The 22,078-nt window shown below is 50.8% G+C and overlaps 1 protein-coding gene across 2 annotated transcripts; it reads left to right on the top strand.

The window, feature by feature from the left end:
* The first annotated feature begins 538 nt into the window (after positions 1–538).
* On the top strand, positions 539–21,764 carry PKM (pyruvate kinase M1/2). Of its 2 annotated transcripts, none has more exons than XM_087743691.1 (11): positions 539–679; positions 6,218–6,387; positions 6,771–6,862; positions 9,836–9,967; positions 10,172–10,358; positions 11,207–11,477; positions 12,139–12,289; positions 13,570–13,722; positions 17,884–18,050; positions 20,247–20,428; positions 20,974–21,764. In XM_087743691.1, exons 2-11 carry the CDS (start codon positions 6,237–6,239, stop codon positions 21,078–21,080), a joined length of 1,593 nt encoding a protein of 530 aa, XP_087599817.1. In that variant the 5' UTR covers positions 539–679; positions 6,218–6,236; the 3' UTR covers positions 21,081–21,764. The 2 variants fall into 2 exon arrangements, with proteins under 2 accessions (XP_087599817.1, XP_087599818.1); XM_087743692.1 differs by lacking the exon at positions 17,884–18,050 and adding an exon at positions 17,212–17,378.
* Positions 21,765–22,078: the final 314 nt, after the last annotated feature.

The following is a 22,078-nucleotide window of genomic DNA, read 5'->3' as shown; positions in this document are numbered from 1 at the left end:
TCCCCAACATCTCCAGCACAGTGTCCCCAGCACAGTGTCCCCGTGGTCCCAGTGCAGAGCATCCACATTGGGTCCCCAATGTCCCCAGCCCAGTGTCCCCAGCCGAAGGTCCCCAATGTCTCCAGCCCAAGGTCCCCAGGGTCCCCAGCACCCCAGGGAGTCAGTGAGAGGCTCAGGACCCTCCACCGCCACCCTAAAACGCCCAGCGCCGCTGCCCGTCCCGCAGAGACAGGCCCCGACCCCAGCCCTTGGGGCCCACCAGCACCCCGGAGCGGTCGGAGCTTCTGGGGGGGCGGGGGGAGGAGGGGGGTGACGCGCGACGGACGCGGCGCCTTTAAGAGCGGCGGGGCAGGGCGCGGCCCCTTTAAGGCAGCGGCCACTCTCGGGCTGCGTGCGCGGCGGGTGCGCTGCCGCCTCATTGGCCGGCTAGGCGCGTGCGGCTTTGCGGACCTTCTTTCCGCGCCTTGTGCGTCCGCCGGAGAAAGGAGTCCCGGCGCCCCGCCTCCTCCCCCTCCCCCCTCCCCCGAGGGGCGGGCGGCGGAGGGATCCGCGGGGGGGGAGGCGGAGGGAGGCGGTGCTGCGGCGGGCCGGGATCACCTTGGCGGGGCGGCGGGGCGGCGCCCAGAGGAGCGGCGGCTCTCGGAGAGGACGGGCGCGGGGCGAGGCCGGGCGGCGGCAGGTAACGGCGGCCTGAGGGCCAGCGGGCGGCGGCGAGCCAGCAGCGGTGCCCGCCGCCGCCATCCCCGCTCCCGCCGTCGGGCGAGGGTCTCTCTCCGGCGGCGGGTGAGGGGGGCGCGGCCGCGGTGCCCCCTGGGAAGGTGGGGGTGGGCGCGGGCGCGTGCGGGGGGCTCGCCGGGCCGAGCACGTGGCGCGGCGCCGTCCCGCTTAGCCCCGCTCCGCCGGCGGGAACGGGGAGGGGGGTCGGTCCCTGAGGCGAGGCACGGGGCGGGACAGCCCGCGCCCCGCAGCCGTGGGGTAGAACGGAGCGCCGGGCCCGGGTTGCAACGTCTGGGCCTGGTTTCCTGATGGCTGGGGCTGGAGCGGAGTCCGCTGGGAGGCAGATGGAGACGGAGCGAAGGGCTTTGCCGGGCCCCCCTCAGCCCTCCCCGCCCGCCTGCGTTGGCGTAGGAGCCGCGGCGATGCTCTGAAGGGCATTAGCTGCGATCAGCGTACGGCTGACTGAACTCGGCGGCGATGCTGCAGCCTCTTTCTTCCCCACCTCCGCGGAAGAGAGGGGCCCCTTCTCCATCTCCCCCCCGACTCTGCCTGCCTGAACACGTCCCAGTGATTCGGACAGCCTCCTGAACTGTGAAAACCTTTGCAACGTGTTTAAACCCTCTTTGCAGGGCTAGCTGGGCATGAATAGTGCTTTCGCCGGCGGACAATGGCAACCTCCCGACTGTCTCCTCAGATTAATAAAAGTAGGCGGCAGGCTCTAAAAACCTGCTTTGCTCTGATAAGGCGACTCGTTATCGGCGAGGCCCAGGTTAAGGAATCAGTGTTTCGCGGAGGTTTTTGTGATGTTAATGCCTTAACTTTCTGGCTACCGCTTGCTCCTGTGAAGGGCTGTCGCTAATAGTGACTTGCCGTAGCCAAAAGATTGGATGACAAAGAGGTTTTTTGGTTACCCAGATACCTCCAGGGAAACTCGAGAGCTTGTTGTGCAACCAGGAGTGCTTAATTAAAAAAAAGTGCAGTCCTAAGCACATAATTTTATGCCCGACATCCCATTTATAAAGCAGAATTAAGGCTAATTTAGAGGAGTTAAAGTTTGGTGGCCTGATGGGTCGTGCAGATGCCAGCTCATTTCCAAACCGTGACCAGACGAACGAAGGCCTTTTCTGCCCGGGCAGGAGGCTCTGCTGCGAGCCACGTGCTTGCAGCGGGAGCCCTCCTGTGAAACCCTGCGAGAAACTTCGCTTTCGCTGGGTGACGAGCTCGCCAAGACCGCGGCGCTGCTGCCTGCGAGCCCGTTGCTCAAGCAGCCCGCGTTTTTCTTCACTACCTGCCCAAAGTAGTAAATTTTACAAAAGCCTTAATTTAAAAACCTTAATTTATTGGGGTTAGCTGGAGTGATCCAATGCCAGCGTTAATTCCCTTTCCACAGGACAAACTGATAATTTAATTTAATACAAAGAAAACGTTTCCCAGGCTGGCCGGACCACGTGCTGGTCCTTTATCTGCCGCCCGGCCGGAGGCCGCTGTTCGGCCCTTGTTCTCCCTGGGGGAAGGTGGTGCCGGGGCCCCTGCAGCATGTGGTGATGGACGGCACGTAGGGAATGGGGCTGCAGTACCTTGTCGCTGCCGCCCGCAGCTGGGTGCGCAGCAAATCTCCATCCTGGAGCTGGGGGTGCAGCAGAGGGATCTATACTTCCACCTAGAGGTATATTTACATTTAAAAAAAACCCAAAAAACTCTTTTGTAATGCAAAAAAGATTTTTACAGTTTTCTTGAAGGCAGCTATATGGTTTCTGCTGGTGTGGGGCCAGGCTGAAAGGCTCTTTGTCCTGTGTCCAAGCAGCATGCTACACATGCTGTAGGTGTGCCTGCACTATGAATACCCTCGAGATAAGTCTTTCTCATTGCCAAACATCTGATGCTCATCATCTCAATTCGATTAATTTTTTTGTTAAACCTCCTATAGGCCTTTGCCCTGCAGGGAGGGCAGGCTTGGCTAAGTCATATGTGGCTCTGACGGCTAATCCGGCTGCATGCAGGGAAAGTGCTGATGCTGCCCAGCGCTGTGCGGGCTGGCCTGATGTTCCTGGCCCCCGTAACTTGTTTGCTGAAAAGCCAGAGAGGCATCTCCGTCGCAGAGCTGCGGCTTGCTGCTGGGGAGAGCGTATGCCAGCCGGGAGCAGGTGGTGGCTTCTGGGTCTGGTCCAGCGTTGCAGGAAAGAGATGGCATTTTGGGGTGGCCATCTTGTACTTACGTAACAGCACGCTGCCACCTCCTGCAGCAGCAACCAAGGGAAGAACTTGTTACACTCCCTCTCTGGAAGAGGGGCTGTATTAAAAGCCTACTTTTCCACAGAGCTGGATTTTTTGTTTTGAGTGCCTCGGAGTGAAGAAAGCTGATGTTTTTTTAGGCTTTTTTTGGGAATCTGAAGGCCTGCCCGGTTTCATAACCCTGCCCTTCTCAAATACAAGTGCTAACTCAAACCATTTCTGCCTCTGGCCAGGGACACAGGGTGTGAGCAGCCTTGTTCTGCAGCGTCAGTGAGGTTGTGTAAGTGAGGCTGACCAATAAAACCCAAATCGTCACCCGCCATGAGCCTCCCCGCTGCCTGCCTGCAACTTTTACAGGCAGTAAAACATTTTTGTCCAGCATGGCGATGGTTAATGCCGGTCCTGCCTGGGGACAGTCCCTGAGGCCTTGCCGCTGCAGCTTCCACTTCCCTTTGTCACCGATAAAGGCCTGGCCCAGGGTGGGGATTGCTGCTGCCTCTCCTTTCTCGGTCCCCGAGGGCAGATCCAGAGTTGCCATGGATTTAGGGTTTCTCCCAGCCGACCGCAGGATGAGCTGGCTGGAGTTAGTCACATCACTGCTGCAAAACCGGTTATCCTGACCTTAACCAGCTCTTTCTAGAATATTCAAGAGCTGGGGAGATACCAGAAATCTTTGGGACGCCCTGCCTGAAGCACAGGCAGCCCAAGTAATAAACTTGGGGATTTAATCATTATTCCTTGAGGAAGAAATTCAGATTTATTCAGTGTTGGAAATATTCAGGATTTGTAGTTTATTGCTTAGCCCCCTTCCTCACTCAGCCCAGACTGAGTGCTCTGTGTCTTTGGGTGTCCTTGAAGTCCTTGCTCCTCTGTTTGATTTCAAAAACAGCAACTCTGGACTAGTGGGAAATGCCAGACATTCCTGTTATATTTACAAGACTGGTCCTTCCAGTAGAATTCAGTTGATGCTTTGTAAATACATGGTAATGGAAGACAGGAGGAAGTATTAAAAAGTGAAGCTTGTTGGTAGCAGGACACGGTGCTGCGGGCAGATGGGTATTTGGGATACTTTTTGGCTGCTGCGTTTTTGCTCTCGTCCCTGGACAAGGTCACGGTGTATCTGATTAACTTTTCTGAGCTCACTGAACTGCTGGAAAATCTTGCAAAGGGGATTCTGACTGGGAACTTAACTTTCCTTTCTCTATATATTTATAAAGACTTTAGGGGGTTTAAAATTATATTTGCAAATGACTTGAATGGGTGGGGGATTTGCATGAGATAGGGAGAACTCGCCTGCCTATTTTTGAAAACTTAAAAGTCATGCTCTGGATGCAGTTTCCATCTCGGAATCCCCTTGTTTCGTATTTCTCTTGTTCCCAGAAGCTGTGCAGACCCACTCGCCCATGTTTGTGTGGAGGCGAATTCCCAGCAAAGGCTTATTTTTTTTTGGCATCTAGAGAAGGCGGCACTGCTCTGCAGGTGTCGCAGGATGCGGCAGCAAGTGTTAGAGGGCTAAAACACAATGTTTCGGGCTGACCAGTGGGTTTTCCTATAATAATGGGACTTTGTTGGGCTTTTTATGTGGGCAGACCTTCTTGTACTGACTCTGGTGAATTAGCAGCTTCTGGCAGGGCTGAGGGAAAGGAGACTTTGCCAGGACAAATTATGGTTTTCGCTGGCCTGACTCCTTTGTGCCGCATGGGAGCGAGGCAATGGTGAGTCAGGGCTGCCTGCGAGAGGATCTGCACGTACGTGGGGAAGGTCTGCGGAGCAGAAGCGGCGGAGGGGAGGAGCGTCACCGAGCCTCTGCAGCACCAGGCAGGCACATGGCAGGCTGGCAGGGGATCTCCCTGCCTGTTCCTGAGAGGCATGGCTTCATTCTGGTCAGCCCTGCTAGCTTTGACAAAGCTTTCGGGTTTATTAGTGCCTCTGTTTCAAAGCTTAATACACTGAGCTAGCTGGTGTATGCAGCTAACACCATTTTGTGATTTATTGGGCATTTTTTTTTTTTTGTCTGCTTCAGGCAGGCAGAACAAAACCCCTGCTCTATCCCTGCCTTTAGCTGAGCAGCAGCCCATGTTTCTATGAGCACCATGCTAAAGGCATATTGTGTAGGTGAAGGCAGCTTATGCTGAAAGAGCAGCCTGCTGTGAATATCTCCTGCGTCCCCAGGGGATGAAGTTTGAAGTCAAACCACTGTTTGAAGTCACAACTAGTGATCTGCCCATGCCAGTAGCCACCACCTTACATCACTCTCTTACCGGAGGCTTTTTGAACGCCGGCAGTCTAGCCTGGGCAGGTCGAAGAGGACAAACAGCTTTTAGATGCCACTGCTACTTGAGAACAGAATTATTGCAGTGTGGCCTGAGATGCATAATTAGAAATGCCCAGGGGCACCAGTGCTGCTGGGAAATGAGAGTCCTCCCATCCCAGTGGACAGTTAAGCTTCAGTTCAGCTTCCTCTTGGGATTGCAGACTGTTCCTGCTGTTGTGGGGATGCTCTAGTCCTGTAGAGGCAAGCAGCCTGAGTTCAGAGAGGCTTCTTTTAATCCAAACTTTGAAAAAAAAATAACTAGTTTTAAAACCTTGTGATGGTTTTCTGCTGCCCTGGGTGAAGGGGAGTGCAGGGGCTGGGGGAGACCCACAGCGTCTTCAGTTTGAAGAGGGACCTTGAGCGTATTAAAGAAGTCTTCACTCTTTTTTACATGTTCTCTGCCAAGGTGTTGTGTTTAATCAACTCAAGTCCACTTGCTTGTACAGGCTTAAAGGATGGGTTTTAAGCTTAGGCAGACTTTGCCGTGATTAGGTGCTTCTCAGCAGAAGACTGCCTGCCTAAGAGCGTATCTGCAGTCACGCTAGCGCTGAGCTGCCTGGGTCCCCGGTTGCAATGGGAAAGGCAGTCGAGGCCTGTAGGAAAAATGACTCGAGAGCTGGGAGGGAGGAGGCAGAATCTCTGCCTGCACACTCAAGTGCTTGAATTTTGTTGCGTTGTGTAGCTCCAAGGGAAGACTGGCAATGAAGAGAAGCTATGAAGGGAACATCTGCGTAGAAGGCAGGTGAGCTTTGGGTGGTGTACGTGGGGGATGACATGGAAATAGAAGTGTGTCTTGCCTGTATCTAAGACTCTCAAGTAGGAACATAAAGATAGTTTGACTCAGTAGCAGCTTTCTTGTTACCTCCATATTCATCATGTAGGTGTGTTGGTGTCTCTGCTTGATGAGGAAGTCTGGGTGATTCCTAAACCTGGCACCACCTTCTTCTCTTCTAGACACAGGATTCCAGCGACGATGTCGAAGCACCACGATGCAGGGACCGCTTTCATCCAGACCCAGCAGCTGCACGCTGCCATGGCAGACACCTTCCTGGAGCACATGTGCCGCTTGGACATCGACTCGGAGCCAACCATTGCAAGAAACACTGGCATCATCTGCACCATTGGTAAGCAATTTCTAGATAGGGGAGAATTGCAGCTGTGAACTCCTGCGTTGGTGAAACTTGTTAGGAAATTGTGGGAAGGCTTCAGCTTTCATCCGTTGCCAGGGCTGAACTTCTGTGTTGAAAGAACATGACTTTCCCATGTCTGCCTAACCCATGTTATTGCTAGGAGTGAATCTGGTAGCCAGGGAGATCAGAACTGCTTAGGTTCTGCTACGGTCCTCAAGGCAAGTTAAAACAATCTGCTACGGTGGAGATGGACTGCTTCAGTGCTGAGCAAGTCTGTATCCATTGTACCTTTTCTCTTCCACATGAAACAGCCTCGTGTGTGTGGGTTATCTCATTATTTTTACAAAGTTAATATTCAAACTGTTTCTTCCTCCTAGGCCCAGCCTCCCGCTCGGTGGAGAAGCTGAAGGAAATGATTAAATCTGGAATGAATGTTGCCCGCCTCAACTTCTCTCACGGCACCCACGAGGTAAGGGTGGGGTCTGAGCTGATACAGCCCTGGCCAGGCCGTGTGTGTGTCTGCTGACCCTGTCCCTCATGGAAGAGGGAAATCCAGCTTAGTCCAGATCAGCCTTGGTGTGGGAAGGCGAAACTTAGCTCTGCTTTTGGGGAAAGCATGCTGGTTGTACATATTGAGCCTGTGTAATTGCTGATAACATTTAAGTGCTCTTTCTGAGCCATTCTGAAAGCAGTTCAAGTTCGTTCCACACCCTTCTCTGTACCAGGGAGCCAGGTAACTGACACTTGTGTGTGTGCCAACTGCTTGCCATGAAATCCTTCAGTTCTTCCCTGTGTCCTGCCGTTTGGTGTACAAAGCTGCTGCTTCTCAGTTAATAGCAGAAGCCGAGAACATTTGTCCCTGTTTTGCTGTGTACCTCTGCAGGAGTGTCCAACTATCGGTTGCTCATCTCATTTCTTATTTTGTTGCTGGGGGGTTTGCCAGCAAGCAATCAATGAATAACCTTGTCTGAAAAGGAAACTGTTAGTGATTTCAAGTAATTGCTGTGCCTGGCTGAAAAAAATTGAACTCCTGGGTTTGCTTGGCTAACCAGCTGCTCCGGTTGTGTTCCTGGCAGTCATGAGGTTAGCACCACGATACTTAGGAGGTGGTGTGGTGAGCTTATAAGAATAAGGTCAAAAGAAATCAACCCTGTTCATAGCAAACAAGCCCTTATTGATATAAATAGATGAGATCCTCAGCGATACTGGAGGAGCCAAAGATCCCATTCCAGGTTGCCTAGAATGCCACCTTGAGCCTTCCCACTGAGTTTTTTTACCCTGGCTGCCCTCCAGCTTTCAAAATGTCAGACGGTAGCCAGTAGCAGCTGTAGGTGGCTTTACTTACTGAACCGTTAGCCTCGTGCTGCGTAACAGCTTGGCCTTTCACCCTCGTGGCCTTTAAAGGCCACAGGGCACTGTCAGAATCGAAAGGTCTGATATTTAACTGTGGACGACTGTCAGACCTTGACTAAACACCCAGGGGCAGTGTCGATGCATAGGCTGCAGTTAGCAAAATCTGCCTGAAAGGGTAGCGTGGAATAACTGCCTCTCAGTAGTCCAATCCTGCACCTGGGTGGCTCAGCAGAGAGTTGGTGGCCAGGCTGAAACTGGGAATTTTCACAGCGTTGCTGCCCAAGTGAGCTACTGCTGTGTTTTGTGTACTTGTTAGCTGAGGACGGGGACTGTGGCTTTCTGCTTTGAGTGAGGTCTAATTGCGCATCTCGTACAAATGAGGTTAGATTACAGCAGCATCTGGTCCTGCTGTCATCTGTTGAGTTTGACTGTCAGCTATAGCCGATCTTAAGTCCCCTCCTGGTTACTCCAAAACACTCCAGCTTCCAGTGAAGCCCCAAAGAGTTTTCATCTGTCACAAGTGCTTTGGTTCTTGTGTCCACCCTAAAGCATTCAACAGGGCTTCAACTTTTAACAGAGGTGCTCTAGCACCTGGCTGCAACCCTTTTATATAGAAAAAAAAAAAAAAATTGCTTTCACTTCCAGCTCTGCCTGCATTCCTGTTCTGCATACGTAACTCTTCAGGAAGTCAGACTCCCTAGGAGCCAGTTAGTCATCAGTATCAAACTAAAAAGGAAAAATCCCAGGTGACTGGGACCAGATAAACATAATAGCACTGTTCGGGCAAGTTTTCTGTACTGCATCCGTTTAGGCTGCAGTGCATGGAAGGGTTGGGGCCTTCTCAGTCTGAACTTGCACACTCGATCAGTAAACCAAGTAAGTTTTCCTGCTCTAAAGAATTAGCAGTTTTGGTGTTTCTCTGGCCAAGGGCATGCACACGAACTTTAGCACAGCTTTTTCCAGCCCCACCTTCCTGGTGCTGGATTATCGTCCCTGCAATACTGAAGTTGGTGTGTGGGGCTTGTGTCAAGGCGGATGAGTGTCATGAGGGAAGCTGGGTGTTTCCAGGTGAGTCAGGTCAAACATTGTCCGTCTGTGGAACAGAGGGGGGAAAGGGTATTTCTTATCTGCAAAAGTCTCTCAAGTGTTACACAACTTGCAGTCGAGGTTATCTTTTAATGTTGTTTAAGCAAGTAAAGTAAACTGATCTGCTGGTCATCTGAAGCTTGTTTGAGGTAGTTGGGATGGGAATTTCCCCACAGAACTGTCTGTCCTGAAACTGGCAGCGTTAACGAAATGCTCTTGCACACATGAAAGTTTGGAAGCTGGGTGCGTGGTGCTGGAGTCTTGAACTTCTGACCGCGATTGCTTTGGCACTCAGAATAAAATGTAAATACTTAAATGGATAATGTCCTCTTAGCAAATCCTTTATCTTTAGGGGAAATTTAAGTTATAAAAGAGCTTGTCCATCTGCTCACTTGTGGAACTGATAAGAGGGATCAGGCTTGGAAGTCTGTGGGGGAGTTGGCAGTGCAGAGAATGGCATCCTTCCTTCCATGCTCTGAAGGGAAGAGGAGAACAGCCATGTGTGGCAGTCACATAGCTGTGACATTCTTCTGGCATTCAGTTGTCTTTCCACGCACATAATAGTCCAGCTGCCAGTGCTGCTGATGTTCTGCCATGTTGAATAGGCAGGTGTTCAGCAAAGCTTTTGGAAACATTCTTCCTAAAGGCCTGTTGGTCAGTGGGCCATCTTCAAATGGCAAGTATATGTCCTGATGGAAAATCACTTCAGCTGAGTGCTTGGGCTGTCTCCTTGAGTTGTCCTTCTGGGATTAGAACTGGGGGCACTGAAGGCACAGCCAGATAACAGCTGGACTCCACTTTCATGTAGGGAAGGCCTTTGTATCTTCACACGCTGCTTTTCTGGAAGCTCAGTCTGAATTAAATTCTCAAGCTAGAACTGAAATCGAGCATAATGTGAGAGCAGAGCTGTCAGCTTGGGCAGCGTTTGGGGTGCGTAGTGATCTTTTTCATAAGTGGTGGAGTAGAAATGTCCTGAACGTTTCCATCTCCTTTTCCTTGCCAGTATCATGAGGGCACAATCAAGAACGTGCGAGAAGCTACAGAGAGCTTTGCCTCTGATCCCATCACCTACAGACCTGTGGCTATTGCACTGGATACCAAGGGACCTGAAATCCGAACTGGACTCATTAAGGGAGTAAGTTGCTTTTTTTTTTTTACTCCCACATTTTTCAGAGCATGAAATCATGTTAATGCTTATGGCCTTTTCCAAACAAAAAATGTCTCTAGGAAATGAGGTAACAAATCAACTACCAAAAGGTTTGATGAACTGCTGCAAGCTGGGAGGTGGTGGTGTGCTGGCTTCTACTGGTTTTGCTGAAATGTATGTTTTGGCACGCAGAGTGGCACAGCAGAAGTGGAGCTGAAGAAGGGTGCATCTCTCAAAGTGACCCTGGATGATGCCTTCATGGAGAAATGTGATGAGAATGTGCTGTGGGTGGACTACAAGAATCTCACCAAGGTTGTAGAAGTTGGCAGCAAAATCTACGTGGATGACGGTCTGATTTCCTTGCTGGTTAAGGAGAAAGGTGTGTAACAACCATTCCAGCTATGCCTGTTTGTTTGGCTTTTTTCCCCCTCAAAAAGTACTTGTGCTTTCCCTCCCGTAACTGCTTGCAGTTGTGTATTAAAGAAAGGAGTACGTGGTTCTTAATGCTGTAGTGAGACTTCGAGCAAAACTTTCTCTACTTCAACTAGCAAGTTTCCAAAAACTAACTTCAGCTGGGTTTCACTAGACTGTCATCTGAAACCCCTCTTCAAAGGTGAATGTGTGGTAGGGACGTGCCAGTGCTCATGATCAAAGCCTGTTCAGCCAATTCATATTTTAGCCAGGCCAATTCATACTTTTAATGCAGTATTCAACTGGTTTTACAGCATAAACCCTGAGTTTTGTGGCTAGAGACAGAACTAGCTTCGGCTGGTAATGTAGGGGCAAGGTTAGTTCCACAATACTCCCTTTGTAATGCTGCCTAAACTGCTCTAGCCTCAAGGTATTGCCTCTAATCCCAGAGTGTGTAGGGAGATGGAGGTGAGGCTTTTGCGGTGCTCAGTTTGGTATTCCAGGGCTCCTGTGTACAGAAATGCAACCTGGTGGCTTTTTTGAGGAGGCAGCCCCAACCTCTCACATGGAGCAAATGGCATCTTCTCTAAGAACAGCGTAGAAGTGGTTTTAAACCGGTCTGTTGTGCTCCCATGGGTAAATTACAAGCTTGTTACATAAATGCGCTGAAGAGAGCGGTGGTGCGCTTTTATCACGTGGTCGCTGTTGGCCCTGCTGTTCTCAGGCAGGGAGGTGGTGTGGGAGCTGGCAACGGGGAGCTTTCTGGTAAACACTGACTTCTCGTAAACACTGACTGTGGGAACACATCTGTTTCAGGCAAGGACTATGTCATGACGGAGATTGAGAACGGTGGCATGCTTGGCAGCAAGAAGGGAGTGAACCTGCCTGGTGCTGCTGTTGACCTGCCTGCAGTCTCTGAAAAGGACATTCAGGATCTAAAATTCGGTGTGGAGCAGAATGTGGATATGGTGTTTGCTTCTTTCATCCGCAAAGCTGCTGATGTCCATGCTGTCAGGAAGGTGCTAGGGGAGAAGGGAAAGAACATCAAGATCATCAGCAAGATTGAGAACCACGAGGGTGTGCGCAGGTGAGCTTTGTGCAGGTGACGCTTCAGGTTTCTCACCCTGTATCAATGGCAGAACACAGCCCCTTCACGCTGTAGTCGGGATTCCTGGTCTCTGGCTTGCCAGCAGCAGCAAACTTACTAGTCCGAGTAACAAGGTAGTAGGGCAAGCCATCAGTTAATACCATGTGCATGAGACTTGACGTAGCTGCGGTATGAGCAGTGGGTTGTGTAACTGTCACACGCCCTGAGTTCGTGGGGACAGTGTCACGATCTCCCTGCATCCCTGAAAAAGCTGTAATACTTTTTGTGGTGTGTGTGAGCTCAAAGTTGAGCAAACTTACTGTTCTGGATGCAAATCGGTGAGCTAATGCATGGGAATCACCAAGTCTGTGACAAACCCTCAGGCTAAAATAGATCAACTCACTCTCCCCTCGATCTGTCTTTGTATAGCTTTAGAAAGCTTTATGTAGTACTTTATATATGCTGTGACTTGGTCTTGTTTTTCTTCCTCCTACCTTGGTATTACAGGATACCAAAATGGCACATGGAAAGCCTGTGTGCTGACAGCGTAGCTGCGTAACGCGCTCCAGAGCGATGCTCCCTTTCAAAGGGGGAGGATGGAACAGAAGGGAAGGTGCTTTGCAGAACAAATCGGGTAACAAATCTCTTCTCTTGCTGTCAGGTTTGATGAGATCATGGAGGCCAGCGATGGCATTATGGTGGCCCGTGGTGACCTGGGAATCGAGATCCCTGCTGAAAAAGTCTTCCTTGCCCAGAAGATGATGATTGGGCGGTGCAACAGGGCTGGCAAACCCATCATCTGTGCCACTCAGGTACTCAAAACGCAATGCTAGCTCGTAACTGCCGGAGTCTGGCAGGGTGTGAATGTCAGTAGCTGTCATGGCTTGATGGCATTTGCTAGAGAGTGAGATGCCAAGAGCAAAGAGGTTTTGCTCATAGCCGAATAGCTCGTCTTGAGTCACTTCTTCAAAGATATGTTTGGGATCTTCCCCAGTAAGGTTACAGAACCTCTTGTGTGGCTGCTGAAGGTTTTACCCCTCAAAACTTAATGCAGTATGAGCCTTTTGGGCTGACTAAACAAATTCTGGGGAAAAAAAATTGCTTATGCTTTGCCTTGTAGCAGCACATCTGTGGGTAACAGAGAAGACTTCCTAAGTTTCCCAGGTATCTTACAAGATGCGCCCACATTGCAGTATCAGAAGGAACTGAGTAAAAGATCCATCTCCTTATTATTCTGGGAGCTGCTAGTGAGGGAGAGAGCTGATGCTCAGCTTCACTGGTTCCAGTAGGGATCATTTGCGGACAGTCCTCAGGCAGTGGGACGACTGGTTTCCTGGCTGTGCTTGCTCTGTGCACAGGCTGTGGAAGCAAAAAGTATCTCTAGACACTAGTCATCAGACAAGGTTTTACTGGATTTACAGTGGCATATGCTCCTTCCTCTTCCTGTATTGCTACTGAAATATAACTGTGAAATGCTGCCTCAACTGGTGTTTCTTGAGGAAATGAGTGATGTTTGCCTGGTGGTGAGCTGCAGCAGGGAGAAAGCTGAGCACCTGAGGAAGACAGAAGAGCTGGCCAGGCTTTGGTGTGTGGAGTTATACTAGCTTCTGGGAGAAGGGGATAGGAAGAGCTAACCTCATGGAAAGCTGTCCTGTTTCCCGGTCTCTTCATAGCGGGTGCTTGGGAGACTGGTGGTGTTAGCTGTTCTGAGTTTACTAGCCTGTATGTATTATATAAAGAATTTGAAATCTTGTGTGTATGAAGATGATGTTAGTTGGTGCAGACCTTGCTGTTTACCTATTTCTAGATGAAAAAAACCAAACCCCTAGATGCTAATTTGGGAACATGTGGCTGGATTTGAGCTTTCTGTAAAGATGTCTAATGCAATACTCTGCTCGAAAGGGCTCAGAGTTCCTTGGGCCAAGCCCTGTGCTGAAAAGTTAAATTGGAAAGTCAGAATACTCTTCTCCCAGAGTCCTTAGGCTGCATCCTGTCTTCTGCCCTATCTATAAAGTATATTGAAGTGCACTAGTGAAAAAGCAGCTGGTTCCTTCTGCAGTGTCTTGATTTCTTTGGATTTGTTATCTTCCAGATGCTGGAAAGCATGATCAAGAAACCTCGCCCGACCCGGGCTGAGGGCAGCGATGTTGCTAATGCCGTCCTGGATGGAGCAGACTGCATCATGCTCTCTGGAGAGACCGCCAAGGGAGACTACCCGCTCGAGGCTGTGCGCATGCAGCATGCTGTGAGTACTGCCTCTCCTGCAGGTGAAAATAGCAGTACTCTCTTGCCCTGCATCTTCCATCTGAGCCAGGCACCTGAAGATCTAAGTGTGTCTGGTGCTAGGTGGCAGCACCTAGCAGGCCAAAGTAGTGATTTTTTTGTTCACACTCCTGCCGTGGGTGTTTCTTTACCTAGCATGGTCCTGAGGGCCTGAAACCTCCCTTTATGTGCTCTGAACTATTGTTGGGCAGAGCTGAGAACTGCTCTGCAGTGTTCTGAGATATAAAACTTCAGTTTTCTCATATTAATTTTTGTTTAAGCCAGGTAAAGGGGTTTTTGCTGTTACCTTGGTATAAGTTTCTCCAAATGCCCTATTAGTTTTGGCCTATTAAATGCCCTAAACTTCTTCAAGGTCAAGGAGCTGCTTGAGCAGTTTATCTCTAGATAATGAAGGTATCGGCTGACTCCTCCATGGGGGAGGCGGGGGAGGCTTGTGAGTCTGATTTACAGTGCTGTTGCATTCAGCACCTGGTGTGCTTGGTGTTGGGGGTGTTTGTTGCATGAGTACTGACAGCACCGTATTTTTACATGCCTGAACTGCCAGAAACCTCTGCTCTGCTTTGAGTTCACCCAGCTCGCGTTTCAGCTGATAAAAAGCCTTGATGTCAAGTATCTCCAAGTTACCAAGTGCTGTGAATCACAGCAGTGATAACTCTCACCAGTTTTGTTTGCAGTTCAGATCATATAATCAACTCAGCTAGTGTTTGTTTGCAGTGCATTATGTAAATATCTTTTACCTCTATCTGGTCACTATGGAGTGGTGTTTTTTGCACGTGGCAAATACAAAATATGACTTGATTACTGGGCAGTGACTGCTGGTTTATAGGCTGAACACTAATGGTGCACCTAAAATGTTCTTCTTCAGTTTTCACCCCTTAAATCACAAGAGTTGATTTTCTACCAAGAGTGGGAAACTTGCTGCAGCAAACCTTACACCTGGCTTTCCATTCTGGCATTCTTAGACTCAGGCAGGTTGTACTGTACCTGTAGCCTGAGCTCAGGATCTGTTGCACATGCTTCCCTCTTCCTGCAGACCTGGGAATAGTGGTGTTCACTCTGCCAGGCCCCTGCAGAAATACTGAAGGTTTTAACCCTCTGTGCAGAGGAGCAAATACAGATTCACTTTGCTTAATGTAACATGGCACAGGCAGCAAGGTGCCAACTGTGTCATGGTAGAAGCATGTCCCCCTACAGTCAGGATCTTTCATCTGAGCTAATTCACTTGGTGTTAGTCAAGAGAAGCCCTGCCCAGCAATAACCCTGAATAACCACGGTCTGAAAATCTGCAGCATGGCCAGAGCAGATGAATATTTCCATCTGAAGTGGCCAAGTGGTCATAGCAGGGAGAGAGCACCTTACCTCTGGTAAAAAGCGGCTCCTCCTGTATGTGTTCCCTGGCCTGAAATTGGTATCAATTTAGGTTTATGTATTTGTTTATCCAGTGCTGCTACAGGATTATTCCAAATAAAGCTTCCTCTGTAGTGAGGTGCAAACAGCAAACATGGGCTGTGATGCTGAGAATGATGGGAGTCTGTGCCATATAGTAGCCTTGCACCTCTCTAAAAGACTTGACCTGTCTGTCCTCAACCTGTCCCAGCAGATTTGCCGGGACTCTGCAGTGGTTTCACTTAGCAATCCCTTTCTAGCCAGCCTTATAGAAATGAGCTTGCTCTTCAGTAGCTGGCATATCCGTGACAAAAATGCCATGTGCTTTGAGTTTAGTAGCAAGCTTCCAAATATTGGGCAGGCTGTTTCCTGCTTGTGGGAGTGGGCTTCCTTCCAATTCCAGTCCATGATCCGCACTTGTCTTCAGATGCCACCCTGGCCATGCTGTCTGACGGGACCAAGGTTTAAATAGCTGCTCCGTTTTCCTTTCTTCCACCTCTACCCTGGTATCTCCACCTGCCTACCATCTGGAAACCCTCTAGCCATTTCTGTATGAGTAAAGCCAGCTGTGACGTGGAGTTAAGAATTGCTGTGCCCTTCTGCAGCCACTATCAAAGCAGACATGTTGTATACACATAGTCTCTTAAAATTGGGGAATGCAGGTTTCCCTCTAAACTCAGGTTCACTCTGCGTGTTATGCAGAGCTGCCTGCCTTTGGACCAGGAGCTGAAGAAAAACTGCCTGGCTACCAGCTCTTGCATTTGGAGTGTTTTGAGGCGACTACTCCTATTTTATGTAACGGCAAATGTAAAGCCAGTAGTAACAAAACTGACTGCTTTAGGACCAGAGTTGGCACTGGACTGCTGTTCCTGCCTGTCACATGTGTCCTGGTATTTTTAGACATAAGATGCTTAACTACTTTGGCTTAAATAGATATCTGTGGAAGAGGGATAATTCCTAGCATCACATTCATTAACACTAGAGTAGCAAAATTCTTTTGGAAGGGGTCTAACTACAAAGCTTTCACTATAATGGCACTTCAGTCTCTGCTTAAACATCAGCTCGTCATGCTTTGTGTAGCGGCTGCTCACTTTCTGGAGTAACTGGATGAAGTTGTCCTTGAAAAGATGATCAACCTTTGCATGCTCTTCTAGTCTCTGCAAGCCTTCTTTATCGGGTTGTCAGGGGCTAATGCAGCCTGCTGAGATGAGAATTGTCTTTAAACGTAAGTGATTCCCAGCATACTGGGATGAATAGATTACTGAACTTGTTGCAAATGCTTACCCTGAACAGAAAGCTCTTAGTTGTGCCTCTGTACTTCTTGTCTGTCCAAGTCTGGCACTGTACAAACACCCCAGCATACATGTTGTGACAACCCTATAAGGAAGACTTGTTCCTATTTATTTCTCTATTACCGAAAGGGAAGTTGGTAAAGCATGTGGAGGTGAAACTTCATTGGCTCTCAAGTTAAACTAAACCTAATGAAGCAGAGAGAGAAAGTTTCCCAACTTCAGGGGTGGTGTTGAAAGTGCACTGCTTGCATGTTGGCTCCATGAAGACTGTTCCAGCAGTGCTGTGAGGTGTTGGGAGAGTGTGAAGGGGGGGACATGGAGCTACAGAGATTTCCTCTTGAGGAATTGCAGGCAGGACCATCAGCAGGCTGGTAGATGGCATGAGAGTCTCTAAAGGAAGTAATAAGCAGCTGCAACAAAGCACAGTCTGCCTCAGCTCTGGTCCTTGAAAAACAATCTGTGTTTGCGTGCTCTGAAAGGACTCCAAAATATAGCAAGAATGCCACCTTTGAAATGCCTGCCCAGTGACCAGGGCCTGCCAGTTACATGGCATGGTGGACCAGCCAGTGTGGCTGTGGCATGTTAGACTGGATTGCATTCAGCAAACTCCAAACTTGAGAGCCAAAAAGAGTTTCACAGCCTGACCTTTAATATCCTTGTGCATGCATTACTATGACAATTAAGCAAATTAACATGATCTCATGTTACTCTGGTATATCTTTCCTTCTTTTCTTTCCTCTTTTCTCCTCCTTCCCTCTTACTTGGGCCTGCAGATCGCTCGTGAGGCTGAGGCCGCAATGTTTCATCGTCAGCTGTTCGAAGAAATTTTCCGCCTCAATGTTAACAACAGGGACCCTGCCGATGCCATGGCAGTAGGCGCAGTGGAGGCCTCTTTTAAATGCTTAGCTGCAGCCCTGATAGTTCTGACCGAGTCCGGCAGGTAGGGCTCAGAGAGGGGGCTTGGTGCCCGTTGTTTCCATGAGTAAAAACACGCTCTGTTCTAACACTGCAAATATTTAGCAAGCAGCTTGCTGCTATGGTATCAGCCTTGCATAACCGCTGCAGTCTGAGTTGAGTTCATCTCTGTGGCAGGGAGGGACTCCAGGTAGGCAGGAGTAGAGCGAGAGTGCCTGGCAGTTGGCATGAATGTCACCCGAGTGTGGGCTCAGCAGGGCGAGGTGACTCAGTAGGTGCCACCAATTCAGAAGAGAAACCTTGAGAATTGAATGGTTCCTTGAGAAGGCTGTGCTGTTTGGGTGGCTGATTGTTGCAGCCATCACCCCAGCATGCTGAACTAAATCTGGGCTTGCTAATTGGTAACTCTTAATGTCAAAAGCTGATGGTATTTGTGTGACACCTTGCTGATAGAGCACCTCGCCTTACCCTGTGCCGCCCCGAGCGAATGATGCGAGTGTTGTCTTCCCGAACGCATGTTGCTCTTATAGATTGCCCGGGAGGCCGAAGCCGCCATCTTTCACAGGCAGTTGTTTGAGGAACTGCGTCGCCTGACTTCCCTGAACTGTGATCCCACGGAGGCCGCTGCTGTTGGCGCTGTGGAAGCGTCCTTCAAGTGCTGCAGCGGGGCCATTATTGTCCTCACCAAGTCTGGAAGGTAGGAGGTGACAGGTTCCCGCAGGTCAAGCCCACTTCGTGATGGGGTGGGGGAAGGAGACTCGCAAAACGATGGCTTTGAAGGACTAGAGCTGTAACTCTGAAGCCCAGGTTTTGGCAGCAACTGAGAGCACAGGCCGCCTGCCTGCAGTGTGCCGGTTCCTCAGGAGATGAGCAGAGGTCTCAAACATCTGCACATGCATAACCTCTGAGTTCCTCAGCCTGCCTCTGCCAGCGTGGCATCAGCACCAAGCCCTGCCTCCCCTCACTGTTGCGAATGGCATCTCTGCCAGCAGTGCTGGCTGGAAGAGTCGAGGGAAAATAAGTGTTGCAGCTTCGATTCAAACTTCTTGGCAAGAAATCCTCAATTTAACAGTAAGGCAGAAGTTTGCCTTGGCTTTTCATAGTAGCATCCAAACTATAGGTCCCTTACTGAACCTTTTGGGCATCAGCCCTACTTGTCTAAGCCTGAGGGGTGAAGAGGGGCTGCTTAGCCTAGAATTGTTAGGCAGGGAAACTGAAAGCGTTGGAAATTTCCTCTTACAGGCTTCCTTATGCCTGCCAGTGAGTAATCTCACTGAACAGGCAGGCATCTGGCAGGCACCCAGCAGCCAAGTGCTGCCTGCACACTCAGGTGAGCTTAGTGCCTTGGCTGCAGGTGAGAGACAGCAATGCAGATACGCTGGAACAATATAGTTCGGGATTTCTGTCCAGTGACAGTGACAACCACTGAGTAGAGACTCACTCTTCCAGTTGTGGAGAGGAAGCTGAAGCCTTCCTGATCAGCTTTTCCATCTAGAGGAACTAGGCTGCCTGCCATCAAAGCACGTCCAACCGTAAGTCTCAGACTGCTTTCTGGAAGAGAATCTGAATTTCTTGCACTGGATTTGGACCAAAGAAATAGTGCAGCAGCAGAGCTGTGATTATATGTGTTGGGCATGGTCTACCTGAAGAACTGGACCATCAGTGAACCCTTCACCCAAATTTACAGCTTAAAATGATTTGAAGCAGCCACTTTCTGCCGAGATGAGAAGTGACTATAAGCACTGAGTTTCTGGATACCCTTGTGCTTCTAATGTTTCTTTGTAAAAGGTTCCAGTCTTACACTTGACCTTTTTAAAGGGATTTGAACTCTGATATTTGAATATTTTTAGCTGTGGATTCTGTTACAGCCTTCGAGTACCTGGGTCTCCTAGAGCTACCAGGAGGCTTCTTGGGCAGCGTGGGAAAGATTGTCTGAGAGCTGGCACGTGTGTTTGGGCGCTTCAAGCGGACTGCTACTGCCTACTTTAAGCAGCAATCTTTAGTGGAGCTAAGCTCAGCAATACTCAAAGAAGGCTGCAAAAGCTAGTGGAGATACTGGCATCCTCATGGAGCTGTAAATGTCATGGCCTTGCAGTTTTAATCTCCATTTATTTGCAGATGCGCTCTGTAAGCAGTGCCCAGGGAGGGGGAAACTAGTGTCCACCCAGCATGTGCTGCTTGTTATGTTAAGGCATTTTGAGGATTCCATGCACAACTTCCCGGTATAAATTTTGGCCTCAGTTGCATTTACTTCCTGTTGGGTGCAGGAGCAGAGCTCTGTGCAGAGGAACCAGCCTGTTTGCTGGCTTCAGCAGGTGAACATGGCTGGGAGGCAAACGGCTTCCTCCTTGGCAAGCTTTGGGTAGCGCTGCTGGTGTGGGCTCTTGCCATTCCGTAAACTGGGAGCTCCTCAAAATGGAGGGAACTTGCAGGGACCCCCATTGAAATGCCAAGAGCTGCTTGCAGAGGCCAGAATAAATGGCACCTCGCCACCTTAACATAGCAACAGAGACAAATAAAGGCTTGTTTTCGGGACCAAAACACGCAGATGGCACTTCCTAAACTCGGAGGCGAGGTGATTTTCACCACAAGGCTGGAGTAGGGACTGTTGCCAAGGGATGGCCTTTGGTGGTGGTCTGCCCAGTTGCCCAACTGAAATTCAGCAGAGCATCAAGCTCATTGGTGAGCTTGGCTCTTGCCAGCATCTCCTGTGGTCATACTCTGTGTCCCTCCAGGGGTTTTGCGGAGCCCTCCAGGGTGACAGGCAAACCTCACAGCTGCTTGTGCTGTGAGCAGAGGTGTCCCTTTGGCTGTACACAAGCTTCCCCAAGCTCACTCTTGGGTGGCTGTGCCTGTAACGTGGTGCTTCACCTCGCGTCTGGTTTCCTTCTAGGTCAGCACACCTGGTGTCCCGGTACCGCCCGCGGGCTCCCATCATCGCTGTGACCCGTAATGAACAGACGGCGCGCCAGGCCCACCTCTATCGGGGCATCTTCCCCGTCCTGTGCAAAGAACCAGCCCATGATGCATGGGCGGAGGACGTGGACCTCCGTGTGAATCTGGGCATGAATGTTGGTGAGTGACACCCCTCCAGCCTCAGCTGGGGAGTGGTCTGGTGGGATATGGTGGTCCTGAGTGCTTCAGATGGTGCTTTTGGGGTTACCGATAGGGACTGGTGACACGGGGAGAGGAACTGGCTGGCTGTGTGGTAACAGTATCCGATTGGGAAACGGGACGGCAGTTGCATAAACACGGCTGCATCCGATGGGGAAATGAGACAGCGGGTTTGTCACAGCTGCCTTAAAATAGGTTCCAGCAGAAAACCAGGTTGGTTTTGATGTGATAAGTGCTTGAACTGTGATGCTGATTGCTCCTGAGGGACAAGAGAAGCCCAGAGCAGGGTGACTCCTTTCTCCAGCCCCTCTCCAAAGCCCATACTGTTGAATTTCAAGCTCTGTGTCACAGAGGAGCCCAAAGCAGAGGCGAAGGGTCTGAGATGGGTGGGCAGCAGGAGGATAGGGGTCTTGATACCATGTGTGGGGAACGGGTGACAAGCCACGTTCCCCTGCAGCAAGCTCATGGGAGCCAAGCTCTGACACCTCCCTCTCTTTTTCTCCTAGGCAAAGCACGTGGGTTCTTCAAGAGTGGCGACCTGGTCATTGTACTGACTGGCTGGCGCCCTGGCTCGGGCTACACCAACACCATGCGCGTGGTGCCGGTTCCTTGAACGACTGACTCCAACCAGCAACCACCTTCCTTCCTTCCCCTTTCCCCTCCGCTCCCCTCTCCCCTCACGTTAGACCAGCCATCGCTTGCGATGTTCTTCTTGTCCCTAGAGTGGATGTAGGTTGCTAAACACCACCCAGTGCAGCAGCAGCAGGGGGAATCACTAAAAAAAAAAAAAAAAATGTATACTTGAAGTGTTTAGCTTTTTTTAAAAACCTCTCCCTGTAGCGAGGTATGTCAGTCAGCGTCAGAGGTTCCTGTGTGCTGCTGGGCCCTCTCAGCCTAGTGCCTGTCCTCAGGGTGTGACATGTCCCTTTCCCTGCCCCTGGTTTGGGGCAACAGGGAAGGGGAGAGGCAACAGGTGATGTGTGGTCAACGGTTCCCCTGTACCCCTCCTCACTCGAGGCAAGCTGCTACTCGCCCCCAGCAGAAAACTCTTCCCTGGCCACAACCCCCCCACAGACCAAATCCAAGATGAACCCAGCCCCCTAAAGCTGTTGTTTTTCAGGGGTGGGGGCAGAAGAAGGGCGTTTGCCACCTCTGAGCGAAGGGTGTCCCGTGCTCCCCTCGCAGCCTTGTCTCGTGTTAGTCGTGTTTTCCCCCCAAACCCAGAGCCTTCTCCCTCACCCCGCGCTCCGGCGGGGGGCAGAGCACAGCTCCATCAATAAAGAGAAGCTGAAGCACCCGCCGGCCTGCCGCGCTGCTGCCTGGGCTGAGGGGGGCGGTGCTGGGGGGGGGGCCCGCTGGGGCTTCGGGCAGGGCTCGGGGGGGTCCTGCTGCTGCCTGCGCTCACGGGAGGGCCCTGGGCCGAGCCCCGGTTCCCTGCCTGCCGCTGAGACCCTCCCGGAGCTCCGGTCGCCGTGGGGCAGGACCGCGGTGCCCGCGGCCCCTTTAAGAGGCGGGTCCGCGCTAGACTCCGCCCCCGCCAGTGGGCGGGGCGCGGCCGCGGCGGAGGGAGGGGAACGGAGGACGGCGGCGGGCGGTAGCGACCAATGCGGG

The sequence above is a fragment of the Nipponia nippon genome, unplaced genomic scaffold (genome assembly GCF_047370975.1).
Source record: "Nipponia nippon isolate SJK-2023a ecotype South Korea unplaced genomic scaffold, ASM4737097v1 scaffold_9, whole genome shotgun sequence".
NCBI classification, from domain to species: Eukaryota; Metazoa; Chordata; class Aves; order Pelecaniformes; family Threskiornithidae; genus Nipponia; species Nipponia nippon.
The sequence above is the reverse complement of the archived record's forward strand: the minus strand, read 5'-3'. Positions and strand labels throughout refer to the sequence as shown.

Bases quoted from the DNA above. Each gene is read 5' to 3' on its own strand.
- PKM (XM_087743691.1), top strand. From the start codon at position 6,237: ATGTCGAAGCACCACGATGCAGGGACCGCTTTCATCCAGACCCAGCAG. The intron at 6,388-6,770 runs GTAAGCAATTTC...TCTTCCTCCTAG, and splicing joins TGGCATCATCTGCACCATTG to GCCCAGCCTCCCGCTCGGTG. The intron at 20,429-20,973 runs GTGAGTGACACC...TTTTTCTCCTAG, and splicing joins GAATCTGGGCATGAATGTTG to GCAAAGCACGTGGGTTCTTC.